This window comes from Cinclus cinclus, chromosome 4 (assembly GCF_963662255.1).
Source record: "Cinclus cinclus chromosome 4, bCinCin1.1, whole genome shotgun sequence".
Taxonomy (NCBI): Eukaryota; Metazoa; Chordata; class Aves; order Passeriformes; family Cinclidae; genus Cinclus; species Cinclus cinclus.
In genome coordinates, this window is record NC_085049.1 from 35,224,614 (window position 1) to 35,244,294 (window position 19,681).

At 42.6% G+C, this 19,681-nt stretch overlaps 1 protein-coding gene across 1 annotated transcript; it reads right to left on the bottom strand.

The window, feature by feature from the left end:
* Nucleotides 1–1,153: 1,153 nt before the first annotated feature.
* Nucleotides 1,154–18,309, bottom strand: CAV1 (caveolin 1). The gene is made up of 3 exons (XM_062491078.1): nt 18,265–18,309; nt 17,375–17,539; nt 1,154–1,495 (listed from the first exon to the last, which is right to left on the bottom strand). The coding sequence occupies exons 1-3, from the start codon at nt 18,292–18,294 to the stop codon at nt 1,154–1,156; spliced, it is 537 nt and encodes a 178-aa protein (XP_062347062.1). The 5' UTR covers nt 18,295–18,309.
* Between the last annotated feature and the right edge of the window lie 1,372 nt (nt 18,310–19,681).

The window sequence follows — 19,681 nt, forward strand, 5'->3', positions numbered from 1 at the left end:
CAGCTAAAAATGAACAAAGCAACACACAAATGTGAAGATTCTAAAGCATCTCTTGTGATGGATAAATTTAGACTCAGCAAAGCATCCTGAAAACAATCCGTGTGCTAGTGCCAGGCTGACCTCTGCTGATAGGGAAATTTTGAAAGCTGTAGAAAAGTGTCTCGCAAATTTGCCCTAAACTGGGACACAGGTCCAGCTCCTCCCTGGCCTCCTGTGGCTTTTTTGACCCTTCTTCATTTTTCTTTTAACCCAAGATTATCTCTGGCATACCTGCATTATGCATTTATATTACTACTTTGCAAAAATCTCCCAGACGCCAATGAGATAAGCACCTAAATGCTTGCTAAGGGATGTTCATAAGTCACAGTCAGAAAAACATTTCCATAATGACCAGTTTTAGCTCTCAACTGCAGTTTGTCTCTGCAATCCTAGCAAAGGTTGAGAAATAACTGGATGCAAACTTCCAAGACAGAATGAGACAGAAAGGCAAAGCTTTTTACATGTCAATGTCTCCAGCCTGAAAAAATGCTAAATTTTCAGGACAGATGCTAGTTCAGTAATATGTTTACTTAACTAATTTATTCATACTGCACAATATCTGACTATGACTGTAAATAGCTGCAGTCAACTGACAATCCAATTGAAAAAGAACATTCTGCTAAAACCTGCCAGCTGGTCACGTTCATTCTGCTGTGATAGCTCTGCGCTCTTTAGCCACAATAAAATGAATGGCTTTATAGTGTTGGAAAACATTTTTGTCATTCTTCAGTATCCCTGTGGATTTATCTCACAAGGAATGAAGGGTAAGATAAAAAGGCATCCAACAACACTTCAACCTCTGAATTGAACAGCCAGCAAAATAATATGCAGCCGGCATGGAAGATTAGCCCTTTAAGGTTATAGTTTAAAATGCAGACCAAAGGTGGGGGAGGGGGGGGAAAGGGTAAAAGAAAGCAAAACAATAAAAAGGCAAGTAGTCCAGTAAGAATGAACAGTAGAAAAAGAAACTGAGCAAATGATTCTTTGTTTTGGGCCAGTCCACCACCAGTTGCTGTATGTTGCTTTGGGAAACACAAAACTGGCACCAAAACACTCCAAAAACCACAAAACCTTCACTCCCTTCCTAGGCTGATGGCTCTCCTTGAATGGTCCCTCAGATCTCTTTCCGTACTGTGGCTCGGATGCTGCTGAACACTTTGCCTATGGCCTCAAAGAGCGGGTCGCAGAACGTGTGGATGCAGATGGAATAGACACGGCTAATACACTGGATCTCAATCAGGTAGCTCCTTATGCATGGCACCACCGCCCAGATGTGCAGGAATGACAAAATGGCAAAGTAGATGCCCCAGATGAGAGCCATAGGAATACCAAAGATTGCTGACAGTAAACGATAAAACCAGTATTTCGTTACAGTGAAGGTGGTAAAACTGGCCTTCCAAATCCCATCAAAGCTGTGTGTTCCCTCTGGCTCAGCAATCACATCTTCAAAATCAATCTGCAGCAAAGAACACAAAGTCAGGTCAGTCAGACATTCACATTAAGGGTGTATTCCAGAAACACCTTTCCTGAACAGCTATGGTACCATGCAAGGAAACACGAAGCACGTACTTCCTACATCCCCACATAATTCAACCTGTTTTAACCCATGATTTAAGCCATGAATCTTCAGTAACCTTTACCCAGTGACTACCTGGGAGCCTCAATGACTAGCTCAAAATTAGACATCTAACTTCTAGATGGGAGTTTTCCACAAAACTAAATATATTTTCCTCATCTCCTACAGCCCTAAGGTATGCAGTACCCTTATGGTCTATTTAAGGTACAAAACAGGTGAATAAAATCATATTTCATAGTTTTGACTATTCATAATCATTCAAAAAGTCACCTAAGGAAGCAGTGCATTCCAACAGGCATATTTTAGCACTCTCTGTTGAAATACTGAGCTGCTCAGGAAGTTTAATTGTCATAATATTTCTCTAAGAAAATTAAGAGAATTGCAATGATGCTTCAGCTCCATGTCACACAGACATGTTTAATATAACCCACAATACAGGATATTTAATTTTGTCAGCACAACCAATTGTATGGACACTGAAAACAACAGGAAAAAAAAAATCACAACACTATTCCTCTGCAAGGAAATAAATGGCTGTCTAAGTCAGATGAAAGAAAAAAAAATTGCATTCCTGGGACTGGTTCCCAAAGTGAGATAATAATGCTGCCAAAAGTGAAGATTTACAGGAGCATGACAAGGTAAGTATGACATGGGCCAGCAGCCTCAAACTCAGGCAATTGTACCTTAGCATGCTGGAAGAAGGTGAATATACATACACTCAGTGTAAATACAGCTTATACTGTAAGAAAAGGCTCAGAATCACTTCTTTTAATCTAAAATAACATAATATTTGAAAAGCACTCATTCTTCTCTCCTGCTGAAACTTTTATCACCTCCAGACACAAGCTACTAACAAAGGGAAAAATATTATAAAACCACTGGACTTTCCAGCTTCTCAAACAAAAAAGATGATTACAACCAAAAGTGTACAATCTAGGTGCAATCTATGTAAATGACTGGAAAGTCCTTGAGAGGAAATTTTTGAGTTATCTGTGATATCCAGAACCTTGAATGCCTAACACCAGGCTGCCTTAACTCAACATATTCACATTACTCTCTCTGCCAGTGCTTCTCTCTAGACCTAAAGGCAGCATTTGAGTTGAAACTTGATACCCACAGAAACCTATAGCAGACTGCATTGGCAGAGTAGATTTTCTTTTTAGAATACATAAGCAAGCATACTTATACAATGTGTTTCTGCAGCTATTCAAAAGCAAATTTTTAATTGTAGCCACATCTCATGTTAGCTCATTTTCAAAGTGAATGGGTGTTCTTGGCTTATTAGCAATATTTTCCTTGAAAACAAATAATAAAAATATCCATATGATGGCAAAACCCAGGATGATGACAGCAAAAGAAATCTGAGTCTCAAAAAAATATTACTACATAAGGACTACATGGTTCAGCATAGCCTTCTTATTCTAAAACTTTTTTTCAGTTTATTGCATACTTCCCACCAGCTGATGCTGTAACTCTTGGTAAAAGTAACACAGCCATCACACAGGTTCAAAGCATTGAGCACTAGTTAGTGTTGTATCTAGTTGATTATTCTGTTCAGTTGCAGTGGAGTCCATCTTGTATTATTTCAACTGGCTGATAAGGGAAATATTAGATCTCATAAGGAAAATATGTTTGCATTGAGCTCTATCAGCCTTTTCATGGTTGCATCTTTATTTTAGCCAAGCATCATTTATTTTTATCAGAAATGCATTTTTTGGCATGTAAAGTGAACCCATAGTTTAATGTGAATTTTCTAGAATTTTTAAAATATATAGTAAGATTAGCCTATAATTTTATTACTTTCAAAATAATTAATTGTAATGAAATGGAAAATGGAAGCCAACAAACTCACTGGTTTTCCAATCAAATAGTAAACTTTCTGTAATTGTGATTCTCAGTAACTCGTATTTTTAGCTTGTTGTGTTTAACAAAATGTCCATGGAGAGCTGGGGAGCTGACACAAGAATCATGCCACAGAACATTTCCAGATGGACAGCCCTGTCCTCATTCCAGGAGATGATGCTAATATTAGAACATTTATGATATATCCTTGGTCAGGATTTCCCAGCTCAAGTCATACACAGTTGTCCTAAAAGTACTCAGGAATAAATTTGTCTGTAAGATAACAGCTATGTATTCATGACACCAGTAATTAGCAAGAGGTTAGTTTCTTGGAGCAATTTCAACAGCTCTAAGAATGTTTCTACCAATGCAGAGAAGTAGAAGAGAAGGCCCTGTAGGAATGATAGCTGATGTCACACTACTGTGTCTTTGCCTATCGCATTATTCCTCAAATTCTGTTTCACGTTACTCCAGTTTGAATAAGGGAACTTGTGAGTGAAAAGACAGAAAAATGGCCTGATAACTTAAACTCTTAGCTGGATTAAAATGAAACTGGTATCTTCCCAAAGGCTGCAAGAACATCATTAAACATAAGAATATTATGTACATGCCAAGAAAGTCCAGCTACACCTGGCATGCGAACCTCTGGTACTGTCCAAAACCAAACTTACCTACAGCAGTGTCTAAAATAAAGATAGGCAAGGAGTTGAGGTAATCTGGGCTCTTCTACTCATGTGCTAACAGACCACTGCCTGGGAAACTATTTATTTCACTCTTCAAGCAGTACAGATAAGTCCTTATGCTGCAGGAACTGAGATATCACTCAGATTCTTCCTGCACTAAACCACTCCCATGAAGGATCCTGATTTTAACTTGTAGGGATCAGTTCTCCACAAGCCACAGGAGGAACAGGTGACTGGATGGATTTTGCCTTGCTATGGATTGCATTTATGTCACTCAGATTATTCACTCTCCCCTCAGTCCCTCCTACTACTCTCCTCTGGTTTCTAGCTCAGTAGCGCTCACTGATAGTGAGACTGATAATGGGTGTCCAACTGAAATAAGTAAAGTAAAAATAGGACTGACAGGGGAAAGAGAAGTGCCCAGAAATATGATCCTACAGAAGAAAGATGCTGTCATTTCTGGTCATGAATCTAACTGTCCTGCAAGTATAAGCCAACATTGTTAAGGTATTGCTCTCAAGGTCACTTTTGTCAAAGCATCACATGCATATGGATCTGTGAACTCTCATTTTATCTACATAAAGGCTTCCCTAGGTTGTGCACAGGCCTTGTTTAGTAGATTGCGTGTTCCTTGTGTAGTTTGCTCCTCCAGAGTTGTCAGGATGTGCTGTGAAATCACAGTGAGGCAGTTGCCAAGCTAGTGAAAATACAGGCACGTTCACTTGAGACAGGAGAGAAGTACAGGAAACTTGGTTCAACCCTCTAAAGGATGCTAATAACTCGCTCCAGCCTTCTGTTTCAGACTAAACTATTAAACACTATCAACTCCTGTTCCATGCCTACAATGCACTTCCTGACTTCAGCTATTTTTTGTTTCCTACTATTCAGTTTGGTAAAGCCAGTTTTTACATTGCTTGAAGCTTTTGTCTGATTCTGGTATGAGAATTAATGCATCTTCTTTTTCTCTGCACATGTTTATTAAACTTCTATCAGGAAACTGAGGAACCTGCTTTGATTTTAAAATAGATTTATTTACAAGAAAGGGAGATGGTGTGGGATTTATTTACAAGAGAGGGAAAATGTCTATTTAAAGATCAGAACTATTAATTAAAAAGCGTACCAGTGTGAAGTTATCATCTGACTCAATAATATATGCTGCATGTATGAAATTAGTTGACCTGCTGACCTTGTCACTTCAAGTCCCTTTGTATCAGAAGCTGGCTAGCTGGAAAGGTATGTTAAATACCAGGCTCAAATCACCTGCTTACCTCTCAAAAGTTTGTTCATTGAGGTTTGTAATATTTATTACATAGAAAAAATTGCTGGGCACGGTCTGCCAGAAAAAATAATATTAAGACAACCAGCATTAGGTTTTGACCTACATTTCTGTGACTGTAACTATTATGATTCACATCTTTGCCTGTGGTAGCTGCATGCTGCCACTGAGCTCACAGCATACAGTTCACATAGCCAGGCACCACCCCTACTCCACTCCAGAGGAACCCAAACAAGTGCAGAGAATGCCTACATTTTTTGTGCTTTCATTATCTCTTGGAGTCAGTACAAGGAGGCTTGGATCCTCATTGTATCTCCATTGATTGATCACTAATATGTCCAGTCAGGCAGAACACTTAAATACTCATATAACATGAAAAATGTGAACTGTCCACTGATGCCAATATGCTTACATGCCCTGCCAGACTAGGGCTGAAGTTTAGGCTGAATGTATACAGGAAAGAATCATAAGCTAGTTTTCTTCACATTTTTATGCCCAGAGTGTAGAAACTGTCTTTACTGCTTACCCTGGGTAGTTTTAAAACAGGTTTTCCCTGACTCCAAGACTGCAAGTATAATATTGTTTCACTGTATTAAATCACGTCCTTGCAAGACATGAGGCAGACATGGAATCTCTTTTTCGGTTGTAATAAATGCAATTTGTAAAATTCCCAAATATATTCAGTGTTCTTTAAAGAAACATTTAACATAAGAAAACGTATGAATTATCACAAAACAACAAGTGTTTCTATGGCATGGGTCACATTTGGGGGGTGATATTAAGGTCAGATACAACACTGTTCTTATGTTGGAGAAAGCTGTGGTATGTATTATTAAAATAAGAAAATGTGTGAACATATGACATTATTACCTTAGCAGTTCCACATACTACTTGAAACTTAAAAACTCCTAGTTACACTGCCTGGAGAAGAAAGGCAGGACAGTAGCTGAAAAAAAAAAAAGTTAAGCAACAAACTCACAATCTTTCTGTTAAATCACTGATCCCAGTTAAGCATTTATGTATTTCCTTGATTATTTGGCATACCACATATGCTGATTCTTGACCCGACTGCTGCCACAGTTTAACTGAAAATGATGAAGTTTATACTCTCTCTCCTGAATCTGCAGGAAAGAGGATGGGGAGTTGTTGGGACTTACAGGAGAAAAACTGCTTTTCTCCCTTCCCTCCCAGACACCCAAAGACTCATTCACCCTTTTAAAAGCACTGTTATCTCCATCTGGCAAATGTTTACCTGTAGTAGGAAAGCTGGTAGTTTATTCATGAACACAAAGAGCTTCATGATTCCTAGATGGTCTACTTCCTCACTGATCAGGTTTCAACAGCAAACATTAGGTGATCTCAGGTGTTTACTAAAGCAAAAACTCATTCTGTTCCACAGTATTTATACAGACCTTGAGCTAAAGCATGGGTGACTACAAATCATGAACATCAAGCAGTGTTCTGTTCCCTCACAAGACAAGAAATCACCTTGAATCTTGGTATTGGTGGCAAGCATCTAACAAGGGAACCCCAGGAGTCCCTCCAGGCTGGGCTGCAGCATGATTAGGCTTTGCCTGTCAACCTTGAACCCTGGCTTCAGAGCACACTGTTCTTCTAGGGACTGAACAGATCACAAGGCACAAGTTTGTCCTTTTCTTTAAAAAAAAAAAAAAAGATGCCATGACCGCAGATGGCTAGGACCAGAGCTCTTGTGTAAGGCTTGTTGAGCACAGAAAAATTACAAACAAGTATTTCCAAAGTGAATGAAAGCCTAAACAAGCAAGCAGAGCTGCTGCACCCCAGCTACTTGCCCAAACTGACCAATGAATTTTCTTTACCTTTCCCGTCTCTCTGTGCCTGCTTTCCACAATACAGCAAGAAAAGTGTTCTGCTGGCAGATCTCTTAAGGGAAACAGTGAATCTTTCCTGAGTGCTACAGAGCATGCCAGAAAAGCAAACAATGGTTTAACAAACAAGGATATTCACGCTGGAAAGCAGAATTGAAGGACTGCACTCTTCTAGCCAGAGAAGAAAACCAGTCTGGTCCGGAGTGACTCCTACTGCATGCATAGCAAATACTCAAATGCATTATGAAAATGTGTAAATGGCGCCCTGACTTAGAAAAGGGGGTGATTGCAGATCACCATTTCACAAACTGAAAATCATAGAAAAAAAAAAAAATTGCTTCTAATTGCAGAGAGAACAACCTCCTGCTCCCTGCCTATGCTGATGACAGACCAGCAAAGCCCTGCTGATGGTCTTTGCTCCATCAGATGGGCAGGCTCACCAGAATCCGCGGAAGTACTTGTGAGAAAAATGGGACTGATGCCAATGGGTCAGCACTGCAGCAACCAGCTGTTCTCCAGAGATCTCTTCCTGAAGCACTTGCCCGTCCTGTTCCAATACAGGCTGGCAGAAGGAAAGACACGCAGTTTCAAGGAAAGATCTGCACTGTGCAACACAGCAAAACTTCCTGTGCAGGTGGGGATACCACGTCAGCTAGTTCCTTGACAAATGTCTTGATCTTGTTGGAGTAAGCAGTCAGAAAATAAAATTAGTATTTTCCTCACTGGAAACTGTGCTGCTGGGAGGTTATTGCAGCTTTCCCAAAGAGAAACCCTTAAGAAGCTTTCTTTATTTTTATTATTTGGTTCATGTTCCGCAGTTCCTTGTTTGATACAGCTATTTTAGCAAAGAACCCTGATACACTTATGTACATCCACATATGTCTGTCTGTATGTTTAAAGAGATATATTTATGAACATGAACACCAGTGTGAAGTTTTGACTACACTAAACATAACAGGAATTTTTTTCTTTTATTTCAGTGGTACCTGGAGTTTAGCTGAATCCAAAAACCTTAATAAAAGTAAAGACATCATGTAAACTGATTTTATATTTTAAATTATATTTAATAAATATAAATATGACAGATTTATATTTTTATATGCTCATATGGTATTAAGGTAATAAGCTGCTATTAAGAATAACTTTTTAAACCTGTGTCTGGCTTTATCACTCCTAAATTTAAGCACTAATGGGAAGTGGAAATATAGTGACCTCAGACTCTTTTAATAGTGCATGGAGAGACAGAGACCTTCAGAGGTAGTTTGATCTAGAAACAACTTCTTTCTCTTTAGAGTTTTTAAAGGGGGTTTAAGGAGAGAAGACTGTTGATTATGTATACTATCAATAAACACACTCCTGTTAACTGCTGCAATTCTTTTTTTGCAAATCTGTGTAACTTGGTTTCACCTTTTTCCCCATCATTTCTACCTGAACCATGCTTATTGCTGACAGTGAGTGTGCAGTGATGCCCAGCTGCCTCTCTCTTCCTTTAAAAAAATTTGCCCCTGCATTTGTACTATTAGAAGGTTGTCTTTCTAATGGAAGAGCTTAAGTAACTGATTGTTAAATATAAGGTATTTCTTTAGAATTTCATAAAAATCAAGATATTTTATAGTTCTGCTCTTGTCATAAACTGCATCATAACAGCAATGGGATTGAGTGCAAGTTTGCTGATGACACCAAGCTGTGTGATGAGGCTGACATGCTGGAGGAAAGGGATGCCTTGACAGGCTTGAGAGCTGGCCACCTGTAAACCTCATGAAATTCAACAATTCAACAGGTGAGAGGCCCTACATCTGGATCAGGGCAGTCCCAAGTAGAAATACAGGCTGGGTGGTAACTAGATTGAGAGCAGCTCTGCAAAGAAGGACTTGGGGATGCTGGCTGATGAGCAGCTCAATATGATCTGGCCTGAAGCCCAGAAGGCTGACAGCACCCTGGGCTGCATCAGAAGAAGCAGGCTGAGGAAGGTGATTTTCCCACCCTGCTCTCATGAGACCCCACCTGGAGTACTGTGTCCAGCTCTGGGGCCTCCAAGATAAGAACATGGGCCTGCTAGAGCAAGTCCAGAGGAGAACCAAAAAGATGCTTAGAGGGCTGGAGCACACACTCTGTGAAGACACACTGCGAGACTTGTGGTTGTTTAGTCTGGAGAAGAGGCTTTTAGAGCAGCAAGTAAAGTGGGCTATAGAGGGACTTTTTACAAGGGCATGTAGTGACAGGGCAAGGGGGAATGGATTTAAACTGAAAGAGAGTAGGTTTAGATGAGCTATTAGGAAGAAATCCCTAAGAAAGGCACTGGAACGGGCTTCCCAAAGAAGCTGCAGATGCCCCAGCCCTGTAAGTGCTCATGGCCATGCTGAGAGGGCTTTAAGAAACCTGATCTAGTGAATGGCATCCAGCCCATGGCAGGGGGCTGGAACTGGATGATCTTTTAAGGTCCCTTTCAACCCAAACCTTTCAATGATACATGAACTTGGTCTTCATAAAACATGATTTTATGGCTGAGCTCTACAGGAGATAGATCCCTGATCTTGAGGGAAAACTGATTATTTTTGTACCATCTGTTAGAATTCCAAGAAGGGATTTCAAAGTTGAAAGGGGAAATTTTGCAATCCACCTATGAGACTCCTTTAGGCTTTTTTGGAATTTAGAATATAAATTCAGCACAGCAGGAGTTTGGACAGAGAATGTGATGCTTTAACCTTCAGCTGTGAGAATTTCTTCTCACCTCTTATCTAATGAAGTTGAATTTATCAGTTCCTGTTTTTTTAACTACAAACAAACTCCACCCTTGTACAGTCCCACTAACATCTAGAGCACAGCCCCTACATTGAATAAAATTGTATTTCATGAGCTCATTAAAATGGGAACAGTGGCACTGAAATTATTTCTTCACTTGACTGCTAATATGATAACAATTTTTGACAAGAATGATGTTGCATAAAGTTCATTTTTTTAAACTATCAAAAGACATTTTCCTACAAAATCTGTCGAGAAAATATAAAGAGACTAAGGGGGTAAAACCTGCCTCCCAATAAACCAAATGAAATTAAATTACATAATTCCTCTTTTGTGTTGAAGATAGCTAACCCTTTTAAAGTCCAAGATGGGTTTTACTACTTTCATTTGTCTAGAAAAATATGGTAGTTCTGGATCACAAAGCTCAGTTAAATCAATTACTGATGTAGAATTCATCCTACTGTCTATGCGAAGGATATTTGAGAGCTGTGGGAAATAGAAACTTATCTTAGTTTAGAACTATAGCTGTCTTCAGCTCTCCAGAGGTCACAAGTGTTACAAAATCACCCAAGTTATTTTGTATTTTCTTCTTTCTGTTGCCTAAAATACAACCAAGATCAAATTTCCTCACTATGGTGCTCATTGGCAGACCATTCTACTGTACACAATTATCTCTTTTTCCCCAGAGAGTTTTGCATTTCAATTGTTTTTGTTTGTTTGTTTTATAGATCCATACTCTATGCAACAGAAGACGGTGTTTCCATCCACATAGTGGGCTAAAAATTCTACAATCAATTCAAATTGCTCTTAATATTTTCTAACACAGGATCTGAATTCTGTTGAAGTTATCAGAATTGGAAAGTATTTGCCTCTTCTCAATCTGAGATAGTGTCCAATAAATTCTAACAAAAGAAACAGCCATACTGAATCATTTTTTCTGTCCATACGGCCATCAAATGAACATTTTTCTATGAAGTTATGAGTCATGTTCATCATGCCAAGCAAGGCTGTACATAAGGCTTTAATAATACTAGGAGTTTAAATGCAAACACATTTTTTTGAGAAAGAAGCTTTCTTTAGCACAGATGCCATTATTAGCTGTAATTTTATAGACATTCAGAAATCCCATGTCTGAGAACTCTTAAGAAAGAAAGAAAGAAAAGCAAGAAAAACTGTTTTTCAGAACTCTTAGAACCTTGCTCAGACCTTGTATAAACTGGCATTCATAATTACTTAAGTTTTTAATCTCATACTCCTAGACAAATCTTAGAAATCTTATTTGAAACAGAATTGGATCATGTGGATAGCCAAAGTCAAACATCTGAGTTTTCTTGCATTTTAAATCTAAACCCCGTGTCTTGTTAACAGGACACAGCACTACAGAACCATTTTATTTAATTAGCTGTTATGCACAAGTAAGGTGTCATGTCTGAGCTACAACTATCAGCAATTGAGACAAGCGTGCCCTGTGAGAGCAATGCTTCTCCTGTCTTGTGGTTAGGGTTAAATGCAGTGATGTGAGTCTGCCTCCAGAGGCATCTCACTCTGGTCACTGCCCATAGCAAGGGCTCAGGTGACAAGCTTGGATTAGAACACAAACACACACATATATTCATGCATCTATATATTTATACAGATGTTTTTAAACTTAAACATTTATCTGTGTTCTCATGACTTTTAACAATTTCTAAAAACAAAGAAAAGGGGTCTGCATTAAATTTCACTTAATTCCTTATTTCAGAAATAGTACCTGATTGAGCTCTGCTTTTCTCTCTCTTTACTAGGCTGAAGAGCAGAACTGCATTCCTCTTAGGCTGACACTTGTCACATCTGAGTGACAAGAAGTCACCTTGTTGCCTTGAGCCCACCTTAGGTCTCCCATTCAAAAAGAGCATGGGGTGACATCTGCTTTCTTTCCAGGAGGTTCTCAGGTGTGGTAATGGGAAATGCTCTGACCAGTCATCTCTCTGTGCATCTTACACCATGCTCAGTACAACAGGGAGGGACCTTAATCATGAAAGATTACATAAAATGTGAACTGCTTTTGTTTTGAGGGATTTTGAAAAACCCTCTCATTTTATTACAAGGCAGAAATTGTAAATAGCTTTAAAAACATGTCTGAGTAATACTTTCCACCCTAATGAGTACATAAGGGTATTACAGTATTTGTCAACATCTGTCTAAAAATTCCAGACTTTTCCTTGCAGTAAACTGGATTGCCCTCAACTGCATTAGTTTTAAATGGAAGGCATGAATACGTAACTTTTTGAAACTTGGTACAAAAGCTCTGCATCCTCACATCTGTAGCCAAGTACTGGATTTTTTTTAATTTTTTTTTTTTCCAGAACAGAAAGGACTCCTATACAACAAACAGCAGATAGACATCACTTGTTTAAAACAAAATAACAATTATGCTCTGGACAGCAGACCAGGCACAGGCCTTTCTTCCGAGCACATCACTGTAGGAAAAAACTGTACGCTGGCTGCAGATGTGATTGCACAGTTGGTCCTCACTAGTCTCAAAGGATTAGACTTTGTAGGGTTGGCTGCAAGGTCTGTCCCCATTCTCAGCAAGGAAGTTAGTGAGAAGAGCAATCCGTAGGAGAACTGGCTCCCTCCTGTTTTCCAAATTCAGTAAACTCTGTGCAGAGTTAACCACAGATATGTTGAGAAACTAGAACTCGAAGGCTGCAATTTAGTCGTACTCTGAAAAACAAAAATACTGTGTTGGAAAACAAGAAGAGCAAAACCTGAACTTCAGGCACCTTCACGTGCGTCCCGGGTCTTTGGGAATGAATGAGGAAAAAAAAGCAGCAAACTTTCCACCCTGTTTGTTGTGCCTTATTGCAAATAAAACCTGTGGGACACAAGTCCAGGAGCAGAACTGTCCAGTGAACGCCATATGAAACAGATAAAACTATGGCAAACCACCTGTATAATCACCAGCATGACTCCTGGAGAGCTCCCACATGCACAGAGGCTGTTTATCCCTTAGTAGACTCCCTCCTCACCTCCTGCCTGACTAGCCACCCTCAGAAGCCAGTGCCTGAAAAAATGGAAACACTAGTGTACATTCTCCTGCTGTCTAGGTGATGTATGATGACAGTTGTGAGAGGAAGAAAACCCTTCCTTTCTGGTCTCCACTGAAAAAAAATTGGGGGAAAAAAGGAAATTCTAGTGAGTTTTACTGGATTATGCTTCCTGCAGTTCAGAGCTGTCACATCCATGGTCTGCATACCTCAGGTTCCATAAAGCCTTGGTCACATCCCTCTCTGAAAAGAAATCCAGCCATTTGCCCCATTTTTCTGGAATCCTCCCAGCACTAAGCTTCCACTTGATAGTTAATTCAAAGACAAACCGTAAGCAAAGTCACCAACAGCTTTGATGCAAAGCTGCTCCATGTATCTAGTTTTCATAAAAGGATCTTGACTGGGTTTCTGCCCCTTGCCTGGATCCCAACCCTAATGCTGCCTGCACCAGACATCTGCTGCAGGGGAAGCTGGGCAGATGCTCTGTGCTGAAAATCAAGGGAACTCGTCTCTTGCTTCTCACAAGAGAAGGTTATTTTTAAAATGTGCTATGGGAAGTATTTGAATACAGACAACACTGAGGCTTTTTAGAGAGCTGCTTACAGAGCAGATTCCTCATTCACTGTCTAATCATTTCTATTTCATGGCTGACTGATTTGTCCCTGGTTTCCATGCTGCTGAGCCTCATAGTCAAGTGGCAAGAAATGCACAAAATAGCGGGTAAAATGCAGAAAGTTTTGAATCTAGAAAAATTCAATGGCTCTAAACAAAACTGAGCTCAGCCTGAGCCACACTTCTGACTTTACAGGACTCCTACACTTTTCTTTTCCTTTGACTTTCAGTACCTGAGGTCTCCTTCAGTTAGTTTTACACTCTGCCAGGATGTTTTACAGCCAAAGTAAGAATGGCAGATGCATGTCAGAAGGAGACTATAGACTAGTGGCTGAGGCAGGAACCAAATCTGTGTATTTTCACCCCAATCCAAGCCTGTCCCCTAGGTACTGAGTCTGAATTTCATTGCTACATCTAATACATTGAATCTGAACACAGGGTCCATATAAATGCAAATTGTGGCAAAATTCCTCTCTCTGCTCTGCAGATTGGACTATCTATGAAACACAGTTACTCTTATTTATCCTTGTAACAAAACAGAAAATGCTAATTTACAATGCCATTTTGTACAAACTTCTGTTTTTATGATGTAAAATGGATCACATCTGGTTAAGATCAAATTCATTTTGGTATATTCCTATATCTTGATGTGACTATGTTCACTACCAGGAGCTCACTTGCTGACCTAGAGGCAGCAGTGCTATTCTGGCTGTTTGCTGTTTTTCAGTAGATATGTTGGTCCACAATTATTTCAAAAGGACAAACTGAAAAGCTTGTTTTTTCCATTCCTATACTTATTATTCTCCAAGTTTATTTTAGAATAAACCAAAGACTGAATGTAACAAACTTCCTTGATCCTTGCCTCTGTGGGAGGCAGAGAGGGCAGGATAGGCTTTTTAGGTTTCAGCTTCTTTTAAGTCCATTACATTTTTTTTCTGTCAGTGGTCTCACTCTTTTCCCATCAGGGTAAATTTTCATTGGGTTAGGTTTGTGGACACCAGAATTCTGACTTGCTTAGGGGCTATGATTCATCCTCAGAAGGTTTGGTTGCTTTGGGGACATCTCCTGTTGACATATGCAATAAACTGTGAAGCAGGGCTGTTCATGAGCTCCAGCATTCCCTCTTTACTCAGCTGCTCCTCCATGGGTAGAAGAAAAAAGAATTTCTCTCTCCTTTTTCATATAATCCATTTTAAAGGCAGCTTTGTACCATTAGGTACACAGATTATTTTTGCTAAACAAATTACAGTTTTATGCCTTTTCATTTTTATATGGCACCTTAAAGATACAGGCTGCCGTGAGGGATCATTAGAATGGATCCAGCACTATGACCATGGCTTGTCTCATTCAGCACCTTCAAATTGTGTTGAAGTCTGGAATTTGAATTTACTCATGACCTTGTTAAATTGTCTGCACATAGCATGACTTATTTTACAGATACACATTCAGGAACCAGAGTTCACCCTCTTGATTCTCTGGAAACAATACAGTATTTTTATTTTTCAATGACAGGTATTGGTTACAACAAACATGGTGAATCTCACAAACTCTAACACTGCTGGCCACTAAGCAAGCCAGTTAGTGGCTTAGTCACCCATTATGACTGGGCGGCTCCCATTTTTCCTAGGGTCTGACAAACCCAGACGACAGCATCCTCAGTTTTCACATTGTGGTGGTGTATTCCTCTCTCCTTCTTTCCAGGCTGCGGTGTGATATTGTTAGGTTTTGAAAACACCACCTGGGCTCAGCTCTTTTAAAGCTTATCAGAAATACTGTCTGCTCCCAGAAATTGCTAACAAGTTGCTGTTTCCCTTATAACCAGCCTTGGAAAATATTGCTCCTGCCTGAATGGCATAGTATTCCTGTTCTCACTCTTTCAGACAAAGTGCCGACCCACACTGTGGCCAGGATAAAACTCTGTTAATGACTAAAGCCTGCTGTCTTACCAACCCTCTAAACAGTGGTCCAAAATAGGGCCTTTTGAGCTCTCCTGGACTGCAGCAAGCTACAACCAGCAGCCTCCCTTGGAGTGGGATGCCTCTCAGAGCCTCATGTACGGAGGATCACTGAAACAAGTTGTATCCTGGGCCAATACCCAGACTCCTCAAGGCCCAATCCTTTGCTCACTGGAAGATGCAAAAACATCCGAAGTGAGTATTTCACTGACCTCTGGGGGGAATTTTTTGCAGGTACCTTGCTTGCACTGACAATTCCTATCTGTGTGCGTGCCCCTGTGCATACACTAGAGCAACTCTGAGACAAATACTGCTTTCTTAGATGTTTAAGTACCTTGGATATGTAAGTAAGTCAGGCTTGTGAGTAAGGGTGAGTTATAGTTATAAACTTACTTAAATGCTGCTAAATATTGTTCTTTTGCTAAAGTTGTTAAACATAAGTTATAAGCTAAGTGTTGCCAAGTGTTGTTCTTCTGCTGAGTTGATGCTTAAAACTTCCAAGCTATAAGTTAGGCTGAATGCTCTTCAGTGTTATTCTCTGTAAAGTGTTATGGCTAAGGTACAAATTAAGTTTAATCTAGGAGGTAAGTATAAGTGTCTTTCCTATGTTTAATTGTTAGGCTTAAGGTGTAAGTACTGTTAAATTGGACTGTTGTTAAGCTTTTAGGCCCTGTTCCTTCTTTTCATCCTTGCCTGCACTGTCTTTTGTCACATACACATCTTAGCACACACACCCACCCCTAGCTAGTTCTCAGTTAATTTCTGTTTCGATTGCCTGGATTTTGTTTGGTTTTGTTGTTGCTTGTTTTTCCTTGTTGTGCCTTGGCTGTCCTGCAAGTAGTAGAGTGAATCTTGCCAATGAGGTTGTCATGCTTTACCACTTAATATTAAATCTGACTTTTGCTCATACCCTTGCCGATGATTTTTCAAGTGATCTCAAACACTCTCGTTCGTAACACACATGGATTGTATAAATTTGTCTGTATACATTTTTTTTTCTACGAGAAAAATCTATCTGTCTCTGACCAAAGTGATTTCAAGCAAAAAATCTCCATCGACCCTGACTTGTCAGAACAGTCAAACTGAATTATAAACCTTAATAAAAAAATCTAGGCAAGGGCACCGTTAGGTTTTGCTTAGCTTGCTTATCATCTCTTGAAGGAAGGAAAAACACTAAAGAGAACAAAACAGAACAAGGACACAAATCCAACCGCCATCAGAATCTCTGATTTTGCACCCGCCAGGCTTAGGGAGGGCGATCTGGTTTGTGACATCTCCCCGCCCTGCCTCTGTGCGTGCCTCGGGGAAGGAAAATCCTTCCGACGGTGTTACACAAGGTCACGCAACTCATCACCCGGCTCCCCGGGCGGGACGTCCCGGCTGCAGAGCTGGCGGCCGGCGCACACCGCGGCCGGACCCCCGCGGCCCCCGGCCCGCAGCGGCGAGCCCAGCCCGGTGCGCCCCGCGGGACAGCGCGGCCAGCCCGGGACAGGGACAGAGCCAGAGCCAGAGCCAGAGCCAGAGCCAGAGCCAGAGCCAGCCCCGCTCCGCAGCGCAGCAAGGAGCTCCGCAGGGCTGCCCTGGCCGCTGCCCGCCTTTCTCCTGCCTACTCTGCCTTTAAAAAAACAAGAAACAATCAGCCCCTGGCCGGTCCCCTCCTGTAGCAGGTGGAGGGATGAGGATCGAGGGTTACAGCCGCCCGGGCAGTGCCCGCGTATCCTGCCTCGGCAGGACTTGGTATCTCCCCCCTCGACGCCCGCCTCGCCCCCTCACCTTAACCACGTCGTCGTTGAGGTGCTTGGGGTCTCGGTTGACCAGGTCGATCTCTTTGGTGTGCACGTCATGCACCGCCTTTTCGCTCAGCTCATCTGCCATCATCTTGTTGTTGGGCTTGTAGATATTGCCCTGCTCCCGGACGGGCGCCGTGTACAGAAAGCCCTGCGGGGAGCAGAGGGAGCGCGGGCGGGAGGGGAGAGCCCAGCTGAGGCGGGGAGGGCAGGGCGCAGGGCAGGGCCGGTCCGCGCAGGAGGGCGGGCTGGGGAGGCGGCCCCGGGTCCCCCGGGCAGCGGGATGCAGGCTGCGGGGCTGCCCTCGCCCGGCTATTTAACCGCGGCCGCGGGGCGCTCACCCCACCCCGCCGTGCCAGGCGCCGGCTCCCGCTCCCGCCGCCAGGCGGCCCCGGCCCCGCGGCGTTGCCCCAGGGCGGGGCGAGCGGCCCCACGGCGGGATGGGCGCCGAGGTGACCCCGCGGGCACGGCAGGGAGCGTGCGGGGCTCTCCGCACGCTGCCCTCGCCCTACCGCCCCCGCCGCGCTCACCTGAGCACGGCGCCCTCACCATACTGCACTGCCCTCACCATACTACCCCTCATGCAGGGCCATCGCCGTGCCCTCTCCATCCCGGTGCTCTCGCTGTAGAGCCCTCCATACACCGCTCTTCCCGCACGGCCGCCAGCAGCCCCCTCCCCGCGCCCGCCGTGGACATGAGCCCCGGCCCCCCTGACCCGCCGTCCCTGCCGTCCGCAGGTGCCCGGCTGTCCGCCCTCCTGCCGCCCAGCCGCGTCCGCTCCGCTCCTCCGACGGGTCGGGGAGCTTGGGAGCCCGAGCCGCTGCAGGTACTCGGCGGCGGGGCAGCATCTCGGGCTCCACGTCCCCGTGGTCCTACCTCCGAGTCTACGTATTTGGTGCCGGACATGCTGCCGCGGGCTGCTGACGGCTCTGCCGCGAGTTACTCTGCCCTGGGACTTGCAGGACCGGAGGCAGGAAGATTCCGCTCTGCGGAGCGGCCGGCCGGGGGAGGTTGCTGCGAGGAGAGGGCTGGCGGCTGGCCAGGGCGGCTCCCTGCCTCCGGCTGGGGTGGATAACAGCGGCGGTACGGCCCCGCACATGGCAGGGCGGCCGGGAGCCGCCGGAGGTGGGAGGGGAAAATAGCCCTGCCCCGGCAACCTGGGATCTGCCGGACCCGGTCCCGGGTGATTGGGCCACGCCGTGCGGAGACAGGGGCTCGAGAGACGCAGGGTCCGCTCCGCGTTGTTCGCTCTATCCCGGTCGCCCACGACCCCCGACGGTGGGTCCCCTCCGCTGGGTATCGGGGTGACAGTGGCTGCGTCCGGCAGAGCCACCTGGGCAAGATGGGGGAGCAAGGAAGCAATGAGGAGATGGGAAAGTTTAATTGTGTTTAGCGTCCAAAGGCATTTGCCGGGCTCCCCCCTCCCGGCACTGACAGTAGTTTACACAGAAGCATCGCTGCACCAGGAACAATTGTGGAAACTTGGATATCCTTGGGATGAATAAAAGGGTTTTTCTCAACTGGTTCGTTTCAAAACTATGCAAATACTTAACAGTTCTGCACTATAATACTGCTGTATTTTTCCCGAGAGGAGATTGATCCATGCATGTCTGCCATGCATATTAACCACTGGGATTAACTTTTAAATGAGAACGAGGTGACACCATCTTGCCATGCTTTATTCTCGAGGCTTTTTGTAAGCTCAGGGGCATATGTTTATATATATATAAACGTTCATCATTGTATTCAAAGCGGCTCAGGTTAGGGTTGCAGCATCACTATACATTTAAAAAATGAATTATATTTCCTTTGTGTGTGTCTTTGCAGCCATTAGTTTTGTATTAGGAAATCAGACTATGGTGAAAGATTTCTAACATTAACCAAAAAAAAATGTGACCTTAGTGTTATGCTATTTAGCTCAGAATTGCAGCAACAGAAGTAAAAAAATCCTAACTACAGTATATTTGGCTTTGGCATTTCAACAGAGAAATGACCTTGAAGAAGCCCCTGGCTAACATGGATGTAAGCACCACAGATGTAAATAACTGCACCTGTTGAATATGCACTCCACATGGACATGTGTTGCTGATACACTGGTTACCAGTCAACTTTCTTTAGTTTATATTGCTCATAAACTTTTAAACAAATGCCTTGAATGAAAGTTTTCCAACTTTCCAAGTTAGGTGTAATTTTTAAAAGTAAAAAGATGCAATGATTCACTTAGCTATCATCAGAATATTTCTGTGTGCCCAAGCTTTTGAGTGTGAATATAGAGTCAAATGAGTGTATTGAA

Bases quoted from the DNA above. Each gene is read 5' to 3' on its own strand.
- CAV1 (XM_062491078.1), bottom strand. From the start codon at position 18,294: ATGTCCGGCACCAAATACGTAGACTCGGAG. The intron at 17,540-18,264 runs GTAGGACCACGG...TGCTCCCCGCAG, and splicing joins CCAAATACGTAGACTCGGAG to GGCTTTCTGTACACGGCGCC. The intron at 1,496-17,374 runs GTGAGGGGGCGA...TCTTTGCTGCAG, and splicing joins TCAACGACGACGTGGTTAAG to ATTGATTTTGAAGATGTGAT.